At 38.0% G+C, this 20,467-nt stretch overlaps 2 protein-coding genes across 3 annotated transcripts in view; one reads left to right on the top strand and one right to left on the bottom strand.

Annotated features, from left to right (window-relative positions):
• Positions 1–559, top strand: part of LOC133654117 (epidermal growth factor receptor kinase substrate 8-like protein 3) — a 20,711-nt gene extending 20,152 nt beyond the window's left edge. The window contains exon 19 of one of the 2 annotated variants that reach the window (XR_009826832.1): positions 48–81. Coding sequence is in view for 1 of the 2 variants with exons in the window: in XM_062054150.1 (XP_061910134.1) it covers positions 48–89 (42 nt within the window). In the remaining variant the exon portion in view is untranslated. Of the gene's footprint in view, positions 1–47 lie in introns of both variants that reach the window. The other variant, XM_062054150.1, reaches the window with a different exon arrangement.
• Positions 318–12,803, bottom strand: LOC133654121 (glutathione S-transferase Mu 3-like). The gene is made up of 8 exons (XM_062054160.1): positions 12,523–12,803; positions 9,358–9,433; positions 9,216–9,280; positions 9,056–9,137; positions 2,829–2,926; positions 879–974; positions 694–804; positions 318–584 (listed from the first exon to the last, which is right to left on the bottom strand). The coding sequence occupies exons 1-8, from the start codon at positions 12,556–12,558 to the stop codon at positions 489–491; spliced, it is 660 nt and encodes a 219-aa protein (XP_061910144.1). The 5' UTR covers positions 12,559–12,803; the 3' UTR covers positions 318–488.
• Between the last annotated feature and the right edge of the window lie 7,664 nt (positions 12,804–20,467).

Genomic DNA, 20,467 nt, shown 5'->3' on the forward strand with positions numbered 1-20,467 from the left:
TACAAATGCATCACAGCAGCAATGTTTGACTCTTTGTCCCCCTGCAGCTGGCCAGTGAACCCTCAGGCCTGTATGATGGACGCTACTAACGACCACACTTTCTTCTCCATGGTCATTCTGTGGACATTTCTTTCCATTTACAATTATTTATATAGCAAACAAACTTGTTTTGTTGTGTACAATTATTAAAAGCATGTTAATAAAATGTACTCATTTAATCTTAAACATACATTGAAATGCTTTCAAGCTTTTTTTCAGTTATATATTTTCAGTATTTCAAGTTAATTGTGAGAAAGAAGTGAAAATAAAGACGCAAACTGAGAAATATTTTAACTTTAATGTGCTCAATGTCAAAAAGTAAATTAAGTGCTAGAAATCCAGTCTCAAATCAGCTGTGCCACCTTTTGGAGACAAAATAATAGAACTAAAATTGGTGTTCAACCCAGAATGAAACCACAGCCATTGAGCAATGACAGCTCATCACTTCTTTACTCCTTCTTGTTGCCCCATTTGGCCATCTTGTTGTTGACCGGGTTCTTCAGGAATCTTTTAGACTTCATGTAGTCCGCAATCTTCTCCTGAGACTGCAACGGCAATAAAACGTCAGAATAATTATTAAACATATTGCCTGTTGTGATGCACCGAGAGGAGGAAGAGAGAAGGACTTGGCATTTCCTAAAAGACTGCTCTCACCTCAAAACGAGTAAGGAGGTCTTTGAGGTTCTTGAATTTATCCAGGCACGTGCTGTGAAACATCCTGTGTTGGTCCAACAACTCGTACATGATGAAGTCCACAAATGTGATCTTGTACCCAGAAAACCATTCATATTTAGTTAAAACTTGTTATTTTCCAGTATCTAGCCACCAAAAAAAACTACCTTGTCACCAGCAAACCACTTCTTGTCCCCCAAGAAAGTGGAGAACTGCTGCAGTACATTAGGGAGCTTCTCCAGGTAACCTGGCTTTATCTTGTCCTGACGGAGAGAGAATTATGTGACTTTTAAATCAGATTCATTTATAGGGGTGTCCAATATTCATTATTGGTTGATACAGATATTAATCCCATCATAGTAAATACTTCTTTGTAGTATGGAATGTTAGAAAAGGTCAAGTGAATTTTTTCAGGACAATGATAGGTTTTAGAGATTGGCCGATAGTTTTTTTGTTCCAGGACCGATACCCATTATTAGTCGTCAAGGAGGCCAATAACCGACATTTGGAGCCGATATACATTTGTAGTAAAAGTTATTCAAACATAAATAGTATATGTCAGTAAGCAGCTGGAAAAAGCTTTAAGTTGTTTTTTTTGTTACATTATTTTTTTAGGAAAGTAGCGACATAATGTTGAGGTTAGTTTAGCACCAAACAACATCAGGGGATTTCACAAACACTAGTGATGGGTTGATGAGGCGTCATGAAGCGTTTCGACACATTGCAAAACTGTATTAATATTGTGTCACTAAATACTGACATCTGCTGGACATTAAAAATCCCTACAGGCAACATATGGACCGACTCAACTGACACTGATTTTATGACCTAGTATATACAATAATATAAACCAAGTCATTGTATTTCATTTAGGATTATTTCATATCTTCATTTAAATAAAAATATATTTTCATCTTTTTTAGATACAGTCAATAAATAATGTGAACATGTATCATAACATGGAAATCTAAGAAAACGTGTTGTGAATGAGGATGCTTGTGGACTGGGATTTTTTTTAATTTTTTTTACACATTTTTATTTAAAAAAAAAAAAACAGTTTTTCCAAAGTATTACATTTTAGACGATTTCTCTTCTTAGTTATTATTTCTCCGGCTGTAGAAAAGACCCGCTCACAGGGCACAGAGGAGGCGGGAGTGCGACACAGTTCGTGTTATCGGTCATGTGACCTAAACAGCTCATGATCGGTCACGTGACTTTCTAAAAGCGGTACGCGCACCGACACAGGGTTTTGCTCTATGAGCTCAACGCATGCGCCGATGCATCTGTGTTGCCGGACCCATCACTAACAAACACCTTTATTACCTGTGTCTAAGAGGAGCATCAATATTTGCATTTCAAAAAATGGGAAATTTCTAAAGAAAATTGGTAAAAATATGGGATTTTTCTACATCACAATTACTCGCCATCTACTCAATTGTATACAATTTTACAGCAGTTTATGGATTTGATACATTGTAAGGTTTCCTCATAAGGAACCCTGAAATATTACGGACATTTAAATAAAATAAATTATATTCTTCTTATAGCTTATAGATGTGACGTTTTTCAGGCAGGCTGACATTTCTTCCTGGATGTTACAGAAAGTATAAGAATGCTGCCTCTTCTTTAATTCTATAATAAATCTCCTATTAGTAAATATATTTACACAAAGTTGGGATTTTTGGCAGTGATATCTTTTCTGTCATCTTAATGTCCATCCATGTACGCCGCATTGTTATTTGATGGAATCACGTAACATTTTTTGGGGGGGAATTTTGCCCATCGTTCACAATCATAAAAAACATGATCAAGAAAGTTTTTGTTTTTAATGCATTCTAAATATAAAATAAATGCTAACAAAAATCTGAGTGTGTGCTTTTGTGTGACCACCATGTTTACCTTTTATAAGTGACTTCACTAAAATACTTATTGGGGGACATTTAGATACACCAATTAAGTACAAGTGAACATGCTGCAGGACTGCTTGTATCAAAACTTCTATCTGAGATTTTACATGATAGCTGATACCAAACTTATTTTTTGCCCATATTGGACTGATACCCAATATCAGTATCGGATCAGGACACCCCCATTCATTTGTAAAGAGCATTACTCACAAAGTCGGAGTAACACAACATCACAAAACCATTCCTGAAGTCCATGGCCTGGTTCTCCAAGATGTCCACACGGGTCTTCTCATCCTCCGTCTCACCACCTGGGACCAAATTTAAGACGGGGTGTTAGCTGTAGCGGTAGTTCAATTCACTTCTCTTTATTTACAAAACAGTATAAAAGCCCATACACTTAATTGTATAATATTTGTAAAATTAAACTCCCAAGAAGCTGTAATAGCTTATAAGCGGGGGCCCCAATACAGTACAAGTAAGATAAAGTACAACAATAATAACATTTCACATGCTTACATTCAAAACATTTTATACAGTCACACATCTTTACAGTTTTTATTCATACTCTCTTGTTCATTTTCTGGTAGTCTTACACATGGTAATTTTGCCAATAATAAATCAATAAAATGATATATGTGTGTATATATATATATATATATATATATATATATATATATATATATATATATACACACACACACACACACACACTACAATAATAAATACCTCATGTTACAGTTGAACAATAATACATATTTTGGTTAGTGTGATGGTTTTTGGGGTTGATGGTGTGGTATAATGTAGCAACAATATGTGCTTCAATAGTTTTTTTTTTCCATTCTAGATTTGTTTGTTTTTTTATAGAGGTTTATTTGAAATAGGGACAGATACAAAAACAGACATCTGAAACAGTTATCCGATGCATGCATCACAGTGTTTGTAGACAAAGCTAATTTACAACACTTGTCCCAAACAACAACACAGATCAAACATCATTAAAATAGGAAAATAAAAAATAGAAAGAGTTGATAATAATAATAGTAATAATACAGACAAAGTGCAAACTAGATAAAAGCCAATAATAATAATAATAACACAGACAAAGTGCAGACTAGATAAAAACCAATTAGTAAAAATGAGTAAAAACTAAACATGGGAACACGATTGTTGCTCAACTAGCCATAATTTTGTTTGTTTTTTGAAAGTGACAAGTGCAGGTATACTTTTCAAAGTGTCCGGTAAAGAGTTCCATAGTTGTGGTCCTTTTATTGAAAAGGCAGTCTGGGCAAAAGATGTTCTACGGAATGGAACACAACAGTTGCCTTTTGACACTGCTCGGGTGGTAGATCTGGTACCACTTTGCAGTCTTGTAATTGCCTTGCAGAGCAATTGGGGAGCAGAGTTATGCAAGCATTTAAAAACCAGTTTGACTGTGTGTAACAAAAAAAAATTGGTAAAACTTAAAATATTGTATTTGGTTAAAATTTGGCAATGATGATATCGTATACTCTTCTTGTCTAGAACTTTCAAGGTGCGGTTATAAAGACACTCAATTTTCTTGATTGATGACTGGTGTGCCTGGGACCATGTAGTTAAGCCATAAGATATGTGTGACAGAATCATTGCATTCATAAAAGTAAAAGCACAGCTAAGAGTTAAGCAGTGTCTTATAATCTTGTGTGATTGGACTGTCAAGTTCGTTCCAGATATTTGGGCCTTTGCACGTTATACTAAAGCTTGTGCATTTGAGTTTATGGCGTTTTGCCCTTTAGCCAATGTTTCCTGCTCATGTGGAAGGGGTTATAGGAATGAGCTCACAGAGAGATCATTCAGTTTATATACCACATTATACATCAGGCATGTGTTATGTAAGTTACTCTCGGTGAGTTTCAGGAGCTTCATCTTGTGACAGAGTGGATTTGAGGGAGCATTAAAGTCTGCCCATGTTATGGCTAGTATTTCCATAGTAGTTCTGTAGTTCCATCAATGCATGTTTTAAACACTGAAGGGCAGAAGGTCCACAGCACAACCACAAAATATTGCTGGATTTGTGGAATGTTCTTCTAAGCACAGCATGTCAAACCCTCAAACACGAAACAAAAACATGCTTTATATCAAAGAAGTAGCAGGAAAAGCAAGCACATGTTCAAAACAATAGAATGCAGTGGAAGTTGATTTTCTTCAAAGTCATTAAATGTGGGATTATGCAATATTTGGGGGGAGGAGAGTTGCGCAGTTCATGTCATTTTTACTTTCTTGGGACAATTAGTCCAAAAGAGCAAACTCACATTCAAGCAGTGTCTCAATACTTTTGTTCAGCACGACTTGTTTATTTTGTTAAGGTAGTGACAAATGATCTAAAATCAATAGATAAGCGTTCATTCAAGGTGAAATTTGAGCGTTATTCTTATACACTTGTCAGACCAACAATTGTTGAAAAAAACTGCGCCCCATCTGTGACATCAATCAACTTTACCTTACGCCAAAGTTAAAGGTGTAAGTATTTTTAGGTCTTAATATTTTACCAGCAGGTAATGTTTACACTTAAAACCAAGGAATGTTAAAAAAAATGTTTTTATGTTGATCACCTTTGCCTTACATTACTTAAGATTAGGTGTTGAACTTATTTTTACACTTGCATGAGTGTTAAAGTTGATTTATATAATATATAATATATATATATATTTTTTATCTGTTGTTTGAAACCACTAATGTGACATGCTAATTGGTGGTGTTTTTGGTAATGTTTTTTATTTATATTTTTACTTTGAACCAGTGGCATACACCAGCAATTATGATGTTAGTTGACCTTGAAACTTTGTTAAAGTTTTTAGGATTTCAACAGTTTGACACTACAATTAATCTCTGTATTTGTTTCAAAATATGAACATATTAGAGGTTGACCAACCCTAACAGGACTGATTGTGTTCTGCCACAGAGTTCCAACGTACTGTAGGGTTATTATGTAGATCAGGGGCCGTACTTATCAAGCTTCTTAGAGTGCCATTTTACACTTAAGTCCTGAGAATTTGCGAAATTTAGTCCTACTCTCAAACTTAAGAATAAAAGCTTTTTATCAACGTTCTTAAGTCTAAGAATCACTCCTACTCTCCACGATATTTAAGAGACCTTCAGAGGTGTCTTAAGTGGTTAGGAGTTGCCAGCAGGGGATGGCACTGAGGCGAGAGAGACGTGCGCGAACGTTCAGGGAACGGAACAATGTTTTTGTTTTTTTTGATGACGAGCAGCTGATCAAACGGTATCGTTTAGACAGAGCGGATATTATTTTTGTCACAGATTTAATACTTTTCGATTCCTTGTTGATTTCTGCATGTGTCTGCAGTGGGCTAGTATATATAGAGCCACCCACACCAGTTTCAAATTAGTTGCCTAATTAATGAATTGGAAAGAAAATGTTATGAGAGTAGCGTATGTGTGTGGCCGTGAGGTGAGTGACGTCAGTGAGTGTAGTTTATTGTCAAAATATACACTCCCATTGTCCACTTAAATATTTCCAGGATATTTCTTTATTCTTAGACAACGGATTCCCTTCCGTGATTGGTCATTTCTATGGACACAGAAATTACGTCACCTAAAATTCCGTTTACGGCACATAGTAATGTCGTAATTCAGCTCTGAGTGTGACACTTAAGATTCAGTCCTACACTTCGCTGAAAGTGTGAGTAAGACGCTTGATAACTAACTTTTAAGTGCAGCTTTCAGCCAAGAATTTATTTACTCTTAAGTCAACTCTTAGCAGACTTCTTAGGAGTAATTCTGAGAAGCTTGATAAGTACGGCCCCAGTAATCTGGACCAAAATGTATTCAAATACATTTTACTAAAGGTTTGCGTGTACCGTATTTTTCGGAGTATAAGTCGCACTGGAGTATAAGTCGCATTTTTTGGGGAAATGTATTTGATAAAACTCAACACCAAGAATAGACATTTGAAAGGCAATTTAAAATAAATAAAGAATAGTGAACAACAGGCTGAATAAGTGTACGTTATATGACGCATAAATAACCAACTGAGAACGTGCCTGGTATGTTAACGTAACATATTATGGTAAGAGTCATTCAAATAACTATAACATATAGAACATGCTATACGTTTACCAAACAAACAGTCACTCCTAATCGCTAAATCCGATGAAATCCTATACGTCTAGACTCTTACGTGAATGAGCTAAATAATATTATTTGATATTTTACGGTAATGGGTTAATAATTTCACACATAAGTCGCTCCTGAGTATAAGTCGCACCCCCGGCCAAACTATGAAAAAAAAACTGCGACTTATAGTCCGAAAAATACGGTACTAAAAAAACAAAAACGGATCTACTAAATGTGTGCAAATTGGATTGTGTTTGTTAAGTGAGTAGTATAAGGCGTGCAATCCATTTTGTGTGTCTTCATTAATATGCAAAATATATGCTGATCATCGAAAAGGCCCACAATACTGGGAGGAGAAGACGTAAATGTAATTATTTAGCATGCGCAATGTAAGTTATCAACACTCATCGCAGTTTTGCGAGCAATATTTTGCAAATGTATTTAGCACACGCAAACAGAGTTCCACACAAGGCTGCAGGATCAGTGCTTGCGCTGCAAAGACAGACGACAATCCTCTGTCCTACGTGTGTGTGTGTCAACATTTTGTACGGTCATAAATTAAAATATTACACATATCGTCTACTCAGCAACATTCTTTCATAATTTTAGAGCTGCATGAGGACTTAAAAGGGAACTGCACTTTTTGGGGGATTTTTGCCTATCGTTCACCATCATGGAGAGACAAGAGGACAAAAGGGTTTTGTTTTTTTGCATTCTAACATGTAAAAATCAGCTCGTTCTAGGTAGCTAGCAATACAGCTAATAGGAGAAATCAATTGTACCACAAAATCACTTTAAAAGTGCATTAAAAAAAATGGCACCAATACTTAATTTACGTTTTGTAACCTTATTGTAAAAGCGAACACTGAGGAACTCTTTTTTCTAGCGTACTAACACATCGGCATGCTATAGTATTAGCGGTAGAAGCTAACTACAACAAGAGATAAAGCTAGCTTCTACGCCAGCAAGAAACGTGTTTGCGTTGGTAGTGCACAACACAATGCGATAGGACACCAATCTGTACTGATTGAAAAACATGAACAATCATATTACAGTATCTGTAAAGTATTAGCCCACATTTCATGTTTTGTTTGTACACAGTTAGCCAGACAGTGTGTGTACTGTAGTTGTAATAACAGGCATAACGTGCCGTGTGTGTCATGATCGATATAAAGTGCGACTCACTCGATGGACAGTTAGTTGTCTCTTGGGTCTAGCTGGCCGGGGACGTTTTTTCTGGTTTGTTTGGGGTAAGCACGCCATTTATGTCGAAATTGCATGTCTCCAAATTCCACATTTGTAGCTTCAAGTGGCTTATACCTCACTCTATCAGCTTCCAACCTTTCACTCTTCCTTCGTGCTTGCTTCTAGAAGCAGCATTTTATCCTCCTTTCATTCAAGTTTAAAAATATATGTTTGTGAATGCTCATTTGTCCAAAAATAGTCATCTTCATTGTTTTCTGCCTAATCTACCATGATTAGAACACACACAAGAGATTTATATCCCGAAGTAGGAACACACTGGAAGTCGGACGTGCGCTGCTATGGAAACTGAAATCAATGGGCGGAAGAAGTGATTAAATGATCAAAATATGGTAAATCTTAAACATATTGCATATTGTTATGAACGTGTCTGTTACTACATTATATATAGACTTGAAGTGTGCATATAAAATGTTAATGAAAGGTTTTGAAGCTGTTTTAGAGGGTTTTGAAGGCTACAACGGTGACTCCCATTAGCCACACCTTCCAAGCGCTTTTTATCATTTTTTTTTTAAAAAAAAAGAAGAAAAAAAAAGACGTGTGTTCTTGTCTTTCATAATGATTGTGAACGACAGGCAAAATTCCCCAAAAATGCAGTTCCCCTTTAAGGGCCTGATTAAAGTATTTTGGTGTCCTTTTTTTTTTTTAAATTACGTTAGTTTTTTTCCACAAAGAATATATACTAAAATATTTATAACTTCTTTAAGTATGCATTTTTTTGGCGTGTCAAACGGAGTGAGAAGAGCCTCTCCATGGTGATGCCCTGTATAGTACACTCAAAATACTAATTTTGAGTGCACCACTTTACAATTGCACACACAGTCTTAGTAAATCACATGCAACACACCCACTAATAGTACACACTATCTTATGGACTGCACACGCTGTTTACCACATGGTGTTTAGATTTTAGTAATCTTAGTGTGCACATACGGTTCGATTGTCTTGGATAATTAAGCATTTCAAACAAAAATCATATCTGGGTTTAATAAATGTGTTATTTTTATATGGTACACTTTCACAAGCTGAGATGGAATTTTTCAAGTGCATTTCAAACTTACACATATTATGTTTGCGAGCAATGTATCTCATGATGGCGTTACTCTGCACGATCATCCTGTCTCCATCCTTCAAGTAGGGTAACTGCAGTCAAACATGCATCATATTAGAATGAATGAATGAATTAATTAATAAATGAATGGGTCATCACTAATCACTCACGTTAGGAAAGTCCATTCCAAGGCCGGACTTCTCATCTAGCCAGCAGCTTTTGTCAAAGCTGGGAGCTGGGCACATAGAAAGAAGAGAACAATACAAAGTAAGTAAGTGTGTACAGTAAAACTTGTCAAGCAGGCAGCTTCACCTTCGCCGCAGACATAATACTTGTCTTCATATGGCGTCCCAGTGTACTCCAACAACAGGCGGATAGGCTGGGCCAGCTGCATAGAAAATCAGAAAGGTTTGGAAAGTTTGCTTTTCTTGTTCAAAATAATTTCCCTGCTCATTCATTTGTTTACTCTTCTCTACATGTGCACACATGCATGGTAGCACTCTATTCGGGTGCGGTCTTCTCAAAGCAGTTGGCACAATAGCCATCGTGGTGCATATTCAAAATCTCACAGATGTCAAGCTTCAGATAGTGACCTGAGCAGGTTAATCCTGCTCACACAAGAGTCAACACACTTGGAAATGGCCTCGCCTGTAAATGCTATAGAAGACGTTTGTAATGGTGACTCAGCATTGTGAACAATAAAGGAGTTGGGGGGAAAAAATGTAAACAAAATATTTTTCATGACTGCCATCTTTAAGTTGATGTTAAAATACATGTTTGAAATTGTACAACTTGTTGAGGTGGATAATATTTTTTGTTTTGTTTTTTTGGTGCACTTCTTAATTACTTGTATTAGTACATTAAGTTGTTTTTTTCCCAAAACGTGTGAGATCATCAGAAATAAAACTGTTGTACTATGGAGAGGACATCCTTGGCTTTCCAGTGTACAGTGTGTGATTTGTTTTAATTTTTTCTCTCTCAAAATGGTTGCCAAATAATAAGTTAAGCATTATCAAGGTGGCACAATCAGTGATATTGTTGGACACTGCATAGAAAATAAGCACACACATTTTCTGACCAAAACGCACTATTATAATAATGATAATGATGGATTAGATTTATATAGCGCTTTTCTAGACACTCAAAGCGCTTCACAGAGAAGTGAGAACCTATCATTCATTCACACCTGGTGGTGGTAAGCTACTTTCATAACCACAGCTGCCCTGGGGTAGACTGACGGAAGCGTGGCTGCCAATTTGCGCCTATGGCTCCTCCGACTACCACCTATCATTCATCATTCATTCACCAGTGTGAGCGCACTGGGGGAAAGGGTGAAGTGTCCTGCCCAAGGACACAACAGCAGCAATTTGGATGTCAAGAGCCGGGGAGCGAACCTGCAACCCTCAGTTTTTCCTGGCACGGCCGCTCTACCCACTGTGCCATGCCGCCCCATTATTATTATTATTATTATTATTATAATAGATCATTTTTCCCAGCCAAAACGATAATTTCATTCAAAACAAATGGCAGTTTTAATTGTTCTGGATTTTAAGGCCCCGTTTACTAAAATAAAATTATTCAGGGTAAATCCCACCACACACACACACACACACACACACACACACACACACACACACACACACACACACACACACACACACACACACACACACACACACACACACACACACACACACACACGCACACACACGCACACACACACACACACACACACACACACACACACACACGCACACGCACACACGCACACACGCACACACGCACACACGCACACACGCACACACGCACACACTTTAAGACCCCGTCCCCCCCTCCGTCAGCCGGCGCAACGCGACCTAGTACGCATGTGCGGAAAATGCGCGCATCAGTCACCTCCAGTGTTGCTTTGTGTGCAAGTTCTTAAATTTAACTTAACTGAAGAATATCCAGTGTTGTGGTATTTCAAGTAACTGGAATCCAGTGTGCTGTAGGGCTCTACTGTGGAGAATCACCCCTGAGCCATCATAAATTAATAAAATTATTGGACACAAAAGTACACAATGTGACAAAGAACATTTGTCAACAATCAATCTCGGGATCTAGATATCTGGTCAGGACACGCTTCACTCTTTTGCCTTCACCTTCATTGTCCATTCCTTTTTGGTGACTTTATATACTCTGGACCTAGACGTTGAGCCCGCAACATACATGGCGGACAATAACTGATACAGTCTGCTTTGCCAGTCCAAAAGCATTCGCTGTTTTCCGTAGTTAGTCTTCCCTCGACGGCCAGGTAATACAAAGCACACGCTACCTTTTTTATCACATCCGCGGTAGCCCGCATTCTCGTTGACTCTTCTTCGACAAATGGACGAAGTTTTTCGGTAAGTAGAACCACAGCTGACCTCGACATACGAAAGTTTTCTTACCGTCTGAGAAGTGTTGTATCCCAAATAGCTGCAATCGCTTTCTCAAGGTATTCATGTGTGATTTCCACAAGCGTATGTACATGTAGAAGAATGAGAGACATGGGTATGTCTGGATGACTCGCCTCCATATTTCCAGTGTTACCTCAGAGTTACGAAACCGCTTTATTATGAAGCTGGCTGTGGCGCGTTCTTGCTGACGTCACTTCCGGTGTGGGGCGCGGTCTTTCTGGCGTCACTTCCTCTCCGAACTCAGTTTGTAAACGATCAATGAGTCCATACAAAGCTAAGAGCCGGAGATTCAAGAAATACACGGCACACTTACCCGTGTAAAAATTTGTCCGAGGAGGGGAACATAAACCATAGTTTAGTGTGGCTGAAACGGGGCTTAAATAATTATTACTTTAAGGGGTTATCTGTCTTAGTGTAGACATAGCCTTAGATAGATATAAGCACTTAACAATCTTTCATTCATTCACAGTCTTTTGTTTGTTTATTGACTGAGATAAGACTGAGGGTCTATTTAGATAACCAACGAATGCATGACCATATTTCTTAAGTATGGACAACATATAATTGAAATATAAGAAGAACATAGTGACATTAAAACTATTCTAAAGTTATTTGCCAACAGCATGTTGATAATAACACTAATTAGGTGGAGGTATGTACGTGCATGTATTCTATTGCGTTTTTTTTTTTCAATTTAAAAATTATTATTAGACTCAAATTCACCGCATTTGCTTTATTCAAAGTTTTAATTTAAAACTTGATAATTTGAGACGGCCAAGTGAGCTAGCTTTAGCATTAGCCCCGATAAATCCGGATATTATTACGACATAAACGCTAAGTGTGTTCACTCATACACTTTCTTGGCATTAATATCTGTTGCACAACAACACAGAAAAAGCAGAAACGTATAAGTTATTCTTATATAGTAATGTGTATTTTTTTTTAACTGATGTCGTTATAGCTCTAGTCGGCACAAAATAATATATTATCTATTCATTCCTGTTGGAGTTGTCGTATATAATAGAGGCATAAAACTCACCCCACGAATATCCCAGTAAGCCAGAATCATCTTCATGCTGAACGTGGGAGTTTGTGTGCAAATGCTGCACTTGTGTCGACTTGTTGGTTGTGTTGCTGCACAGCAAGCAAACAAGGCGACGTTTGTTCACTGGATACCGAACCAGATGGATAGGAGGGCTTCTTTTAAAGTCTCCAACAGGCCGGCGGGGAGTAGAGGTGGGCGGGTCACTTGTGTAGCGTAATCCGATTTTTTCGTTGGAATAATGGTGACAAAGTGACAGCAAGTTCAACTAGTACAGGGGTGTCCAAACTTTCGCCGCCGAGGGAGCTTAACAGTGAAAAATGAAAGCACGCGGTGGCCATTTTGATATTTTTCATTAGAAAAAACGTAACAATATATCTATTTTTTTTTTACCTTTAGGGCTCCTCTAAAGTTTCGTCACAGGGTCCCGAAAGTCATAAGGTTAAAATAGGTCGTGTATTTTTTTTAAACACTCTAGAACAGTGGTCCCCAACCACCGGTCCGTGGATCGATTGGTACCGGGCCGCACAAAAAATAAAAAAACAAACATTTTAAATTTTTAAATTTTTTAAATTTTATTAAATCAACATAAAAAACACAAGATACACTTACAATTAGTGCACCAACCCAAAAAACCTCCCTCCCCCATTTACACTCATTCACACTCATTCGCACAAAAGGGTTGTTTCTTTCTGTTATTAATATTCCTGGTTCCTACATTATATATCAATATAGATCAATACAGTCTGCAGGGATACAGTCCGTAAGCACACATGATTGTATTTTTTTATGACAAAAAAAACAAACAAAAAAGAAACACTCCCCCCCCCTGCTCCAGACCAGTGGTTCTTAACCTGGGTTCGATCGAACCTTAGGGGTTCGGTGAGTCGGGCTCAGGGGTTCGGCGGAGGTCAAGACACACCCGACTCATCGTGTATATAAAAACTTCTCCCTATCGGCGTATTACGGATACGGCAACAGCAGAAGTCACACTGATTTGCAGGCGTACGTGTAATTTGTTGTGAGTTTATGCACTATGTTGGTTTTGTTCTTTGAACAAGGTGATGTTCATGCACGGATCATTTTGTGCACCAGTAAAAAAAACATGGTAACACTTTAGTATGGGGAACATATTCACCATCAATTAGTTGCTTGTTAACATGCAAATTATATTGGCTTTTAACTAGTCAATATTAAGTACTTTATAATGCTTTATTCGGCATGGCCTTATTATAACCCTAACCCTCTAACCTTTCTGGGAAAAATTGGGATAAGCTCCAGCTCAGACGTAGATAAAGTATTTATGGCTGGACATAAAGCTGTACATAAAACATATATAGTTGTCTTGCATTTTTATCCACCTCTATGATTAAAAAATGGGTGTATTGCACAATATTGTACTGTAAAGATTAATACTGCAAAATACAAGCATATTCAGTGAGAAAGCTGACCTACTTTGACCACTTTAAACAATCCACTTGTTAAATGTCCTTAGTTTCAATCACATGTTTCACTGAGCCCTAAACAATGTTGACTAATTCTAATTCCATTCATCTTCATCTCATATTTTGTATTATAGTATTCTTACTCTGATGTGGAAAGCGACATAAAATATTATGCTCAAATAAAAAACACTTCACTGAAATAGTACCCATACAGTAAAAGTAAAAGTACAGGTCTAAAAAACAACTCGAGTAAAAAAAGAACTGATTTAAAATGCTAAAGTTACTATATATCTTTTAAGGAGTGTTAAAGTCATAAACCAAGTGTTTTTAAGGATGCAACACTGTTATGAATTAAAGTGCAAAAACTAAATGATCTTTCTGCAGCTTTTCTTCCCTTTATTTCAACTTATTAACTGATGAGATTGTAATTTTTAGCAAACTTCAACACTATCCCTAACCCCAGCTATTGAAACCCTAATATGAAACCCCAACATTATCTCAAAGGTTTATGTGAAACCGTAACCCCCATTTATCTTGAAACCACATATAAAGAGTTCAGGTGTAAAACACGATAAACTCCATTTCGCCGATTTTGAGCTGTGCGCACCACTGAATAGTTTACACCAGAAGTTCTTAAATGTTTTTCACCAAGTACTGCCTCAGAAAAAACTTGGCTGTCCAAGTACCACCATATGACCAACATTAAAGGCCTACTGAAATGAATTTTTTTTTATTTAAACGGGGATAGCAGATCCATTCTATGTGTCATACTTGATCATTTTGCGAAATTGCTATATTTTTGCTGAAAGGATTTAGTAGAGTACATTGACGATAAAGTTCGCAACTTTTGGTCGCTGATAAAGAAAGCCTTGCCTGTACCGGAAGTAGCGTGACGTCACAGGCTGAAGGGCTGCTCACATTTCCCTATTGTTTACAATGCAGCACGAGCGATTCGGACCGAGAAAGCGACGATTACCCCATTAATTTGAGCGAGGATGAAAGATTTGTGGATGAGGAACGTGAGAGTGAAGGACTAGCGTGCAGTGCAGGACGTATCTTTTTTCGCTCTGACCGTAACTTAGGTACAAGGGTTCATTGGTATCCACACTTTCTCCTTTTTCTATTGTGGATCACAGATTTGTATTTTAAACCACCTCGGATACTATATCCTCTTGAAAATTAGAGTCGAGAACGCGAAATGGACATTCACAGTGACTTTTATCTCCATGACAATACATCGGTGAAGCTCTTCAGCTACGGAGCTAACGTGATAGCATCATGCTTAAATTCAGATAGAAACAAAAGAAATAAACCCCTGACTGGAAGGATAGACAGAAAATCAACAATACTATTAAACCATGGACTTGTAAATACACGGTTAATGCTTTCCAGCTTGGCGAAGCTTAACAATGCTGTTGCTAACGACGCCATTGAAGCTAACTTAGCAACAGGACCTCACTGAGCTATGATAAAAACATTAGCGCTCCACCTACGCCAGCCAGCCCTCATCTGCTCATCAACACCCGTGCTCACCTGCGTTCCAGCGATTGACGGAAGGACGAAGGACTTCACCCGATCATCCTAGCGTCGGATAGCGCGTCTGCTATCCAAGTCAAAGTCCTCCTGGTTGTGTTGCTACAGCCAGCCGCTAATACACCGATCCCACCTACAACTTTCTTCTTTGCAGTCTTCATTGTTCATTAAACAAATTGCAAAAGATTCACCAACACAGATGTCCAGAATACTGTGGAATTTTCAGATGAAAACAGAGCTGTTTTGTATTGGATTCAATGGTGTCCGAATACTTCCGTTTTACTACTGACGTCACGCGCATACGTCATCATACATAGACGTTTTCAACCGAAAGTTTAGCAGGAAATTTAAAATTGCACTTTATAAGTTAACCTGGCCGTTTTGGCATGTGTTGCAATGTTAAGATTTCTTCATTGATATATAAACTATCAGACTGCGTGGTCGGTAGTAGTGGGTTTCAGTAGGCCTTTAAAATACAGTAGCGTAGTAGGCCTAAATATTCAGTAAAAACAAGGCAGAGGTTTTATTTAATATGTTTGGCCACTTTAACATTACACACAGTTTGAACAGCAACACTGTGTTTCAACATAGCAAAATAAAACACTGTACTTTAATAAAGTGATTATTTGCAGTACCACTAAATAGAGCCCGCGTACCACCACGTACACACCACGTACCATTCCCTACCAGGAGGCAAAATTAGATTTTCCGCAAAAGCTATCTTTCGCATATTACTGTCTGTTTTCCCGTGATAGTAACTAAATAAAGCATCAATAATGAGTAATTTTGAGCGGTCCGTGAGTAAGAAAGGTTGACACAGTGCAGTGGTAGAAATCCTGTCTATTGCCTGTATAGAATACGTGTGTAGCCACTACTCTTTCCAATGATGAACTGAATTGTGTGTTTACTCTGCTGTTGTTGTCTTGTGATGTAGCTGTCAATGTAAACACTGGACCCCCTTGTCTAGGGTTCACCCAAAAAGATGTTTGTTTGGGGTGAATTAATTCATTACAGTGAGAGAATAAGCATCCCTCTGAAATAAATTATCTGTTTTCACTCATTTTTAGGGGCAGGCTTGCACCATTCAGGATTAGTCTATTTTGCAAAGAAACCTTGTTTGGAGTTCTTTTGTTTATGCACCAAAATGTGTACAAAATTATCAAAATTCAATTTTTGTAGTAAATGTACATTTTTTTGAATTGGGTGTTTCATTTTGGTTGTTAAAAAAATTCAGTTGCAAACCAAAATATCGGGATGGCTGTTTCATATCGTATCTAATGATGCTCTCTACAATGGCACGGTAGATGATTTTCTACCGTGCCATTGTAGAGAGCATCATTAGATACGGGATCACCTCATGGTTTGGCAACCTAACCATTAAGCTAAAAAGCAAACTGGCCGGCATGCATAAAACGGCAATGAAAATCGTAGGGAGGAAAGAATATGAGCCTATACAGAGCATCTATGAGCAGGCAGTTAGGAAAAAAGCTAAGAAAATTATTTCCAACTCACAACACCCACTCTTCCCTGAATATAGAACCCTGCCATCAGGGAGAAGACTCCGGGTCCCACTATGCAAATCGAACCGCCTCAAATTATCATTTGTCCCAGCCTCCATTAAGCTGACCAACAAGGTGCAATAGAATGTTAATACATAGGTTAGCACTTTTTTTTTTTTTTAGCACATAGCACTTTAGAACTAAGCACTTTAGCACAAAGCACTTTATCTATGAGCTGTAGTGCAATGCACACTGGCACTTTATCTTATCTCCATACTGTAGATTTTATGCCTACATCAAAGTGCCATCTATGTCTATCAAGCTCCATGTTCTCATTTTAAATGTTAGTTGTCTGGTTGTAGTTGTGTCTGCGCTTGTGTTTTTGTTCTGTTGTTTTTGTGTATGTTAAGAAAGCAATGATGCACTGTGCCCAAGACAAATTTCCCCGCAGGGACAATAAAGTTGAACCTTGACCTTCACCTTGAATGAAAAGCTCCAAAACAACATTGATTTACCCAAAACAAGGAAAATGGAGATATCAGTTTTTGCGTCTGAAATCTTCACATGTAGAACACAATCCAGTTCACCCCTATGACCTCTTGGCAATATTAGCTTTTCAATTTAATTTCTACCCTGGACCACATCACAGAATACGTGGACGTCCACTGTTACAGCATGGAGAATTAGCTTGCATGGTAGAGCCATCACTTTGCATACAAGAGGTAGCGAGATTGATGCTCGCTTGCACCAAACATTATTTTCCCAAACTTTTTCATAGTGTAAAATAGTTTCAATAAACCCAAGCCTTAGGTTGAGACTGTAATACAAAACCCTTACCCTAATTGGAAACCCTGATATGAAACTACAACCTAAGATTTAAAACCCTGTGCCAAATCGTTATCGTTGGTTGAAACCCGAGCCGTAGTTTGAAATCTTAATAAGAAATCCGGATATGAAACCCCAAACATTTGAAACTTAATGTGTAACCCTAACCCTAGCTTGAAACTCTTATATTCAACTTCAAATCTCGCTTGCAACCGTAATATGAAACCCTAACCTTAGGTGAAAACACAAGGCTAATCTTAAAACCCCAATTGCAAACTCTAACCCCATTTTAAAATCAAAATATGAAACCCTAACCCAAGGGTGTCAAACCCATTTTTGCTCTTGGGCCGCATAGAGGAAAATCTATTCCCACCTGGGCTGGACGGGTATAGTCATGCCATAATAACTTAAAAATACAACTATGACAACTTCAGATTGTTTTCTTTGTTTTAATTTGGCCTAAAATAGAACACGCACATTCTGAAAATGTACATATCACAAATACTCCTCTTGACAAAACACTTCAAGTTAGTTGAGGAAAAAATTGGTGCAGTTTCAAAAACACCATGAAGAACACAATGAATTTAGACTTAATCTCAGTGTATCTACAAAGCAATTAAACTTTGAATCACAGACCATCTAGGATTGAACAAAAAACATAATAAAGTTTACTTTCTTTAAATTTGCACACAAGACAATCATTTTCACAGAACTATATCAATGTGCAGTGTCTCATCCCCCATTTTAAGTTTGGTTACCAATTTTTATTTTACTCCTGTTTGTTTTACGTTGGGTCGAGGTGGAGGAGTCGCAGCCCCGCTTTACCGTGTACCTCTTGCTTGGTAAACTTACTTGCCCCGGATTAAACTATACGCTTGCCTAACATAATTGATATTGCCACATCCAGTGGACACATTTAGAACAGCAGTTTCTTTAATTTAAAAATGCATCTCAATTTTACACTTAGCAAACTCATTTTGCGGGTCAGATTGAACCTGTTCCCAGGCCTGATTGGGCCCATGGGCCACATGTTTGAGGTCCCTGGCCTAACCCTATCTTAAAACCCTAATATGAAACCTTGACCCTAGCTTGTAACCATAACCCAAGGTTAAAACCCAGGCTTAAGCTTGAAAACCTCAATCGCAAGCCCTTACCTTAAATTGGAACCCTAATACAACACCCTACCTCTTTAAACCCAAACCTTAGGTTGAAACCCAAATATGAAACTTTAACCCTAGCTTGAAATCCAAATATGAGAGTCTGACCCTTGCTTGTAACCCTAACCCTAGGTTGAAACCCAAGCTTAAGTCTAACCCTAACCTTAAATTGAAACCCTAACATAAAACCCTAACCATTTAAACCCAAACCCTATTCAAACCCAAATATAAAACACTAACCCTAGCTTGAAACCTAAATATGAAAGCCTGACCCTTGCTTGTCACCCTTAGCCTTAGGTTGAAACCCAAGCTTAAGTTTAAAACCTCATTGGGAAACCCTAACCTCAAAACCCTAAGATTAAACCTTAACCCTTTAAACCCAAACTGTTATGATCCGTTACCCAGATCATGTTTTGTTCAGTTATTTTGACTCCCTCTGTTCTGTTTTCAGCACCCCTGGGTTTGTGTTTTGGTTACCATGAGTGCTGATTAGTTTCACCTGCCTCTGATTAGTGTTTGGGACGCTCACCTGCTCCTGGGCACTAATCAGAGAGCTACTTATTCTTGTTTTTTACCACACTCAGTCTGGCTGTCTTGTTTGCGCTACGCAACAGTTACGACGTCTACCTTTTTGATTCCTATGCCTGTTTATATGCTACGCCTTTGCGCTAGCTGTTTCCTTTTCTTCCCGTGCTATCGGCACGCTTGTTTTATTTATCTGCATTTCCTGCCTGATTTATGAGAATAAATCACTGTCTTACCTGCACATTGCCTCCGGAGTTTCCGTCTGCATCTTGGGAGAACAATCCACGCAGTAAAATGTGACCACGACGTAACACAAACCCTAGATTGAAACCCAAATATAAAACCCTAACCCTGGCTTAAAACCCTATCCATATAGGGTAAAACCCAAACCTAAGCTTGAAACCCCAATCGGAAACCCTAACCTTAAATTTAAACCATAAAATAAAACTCTAACTCTATGCTGAGACCAAAATATAGAGCACTAACCCTAGTTTAAACCCTAATATGAAACCCTAACCCTAGGTTAAAACTCAAGCCTAAGATTGAAAACCCAATTGGAAACCATAAATCTAACTTGAACCCCTACTACCCCTAACCCAGTCCTTCTCAAATAGTGGGGGCCAATGCAGGTGTGTTGTTTCCTTGATGTCAATAAACTTACAATGTTATGCAGAGGTATAGTTATAACAGTTTTACAGACAAATTAAACTATTTATAGTCACGGTGGAGAGTGGGGAGGGGGCGCAAATTATTTTTTTCCTAGGGGGGCGTACTGAAAATATTTGAGACCCAATCCCAAACCTAATGAAGTTAAGTTAAGTCAAAGTTAAAGTACCAATGATTGTCACACACACACTATGTGTGGTGAAATTTGTCTTCTGCATTTGATCCATCCCCTTGTTCACCCCCTGGGAGGTGAGGGGAGCAGTGAGCAGCAGCAGCGGTGGCCGCTGCCCGG

This window comes from Entelurus aequoreus, linkage group LG07 (assembly GCF_033978785.1).
Source record: "Entelurus aequoreus isolate RoL-2023_Sb linkage group LG07, RoL_Eaeq_v1.1, whole genome shotgun sequence".
NCBI lineage: Eukaryota > Metazoa > Chordata > Actinopteri > Syngnathiformes > Syngnathidae > Entelurus > Entelurus aequoreus.

Coding starts and splice junctions, on each gene's coding strand:
- LOC133654121 (XM_062054160.1), bottom strand. CDS start 12,558: ATGAAGATGATTCTGGCTTACTGGGATATTCGTGGG. Junction 9,138..9,215: donor TTGGAATGGACTTTCCTAAC/GTGAGTGATTAG, acceptor GTTTGACTGCAG/TTACCCTACTTGAAGGATGG. Junction 2,927..9,055: donor TGCTCGCAAACATAATATGT/GTAAGTTTGAAA, acceptor ATTTGGTCCCAG/GTGGTGAGACGGAGGATGAG.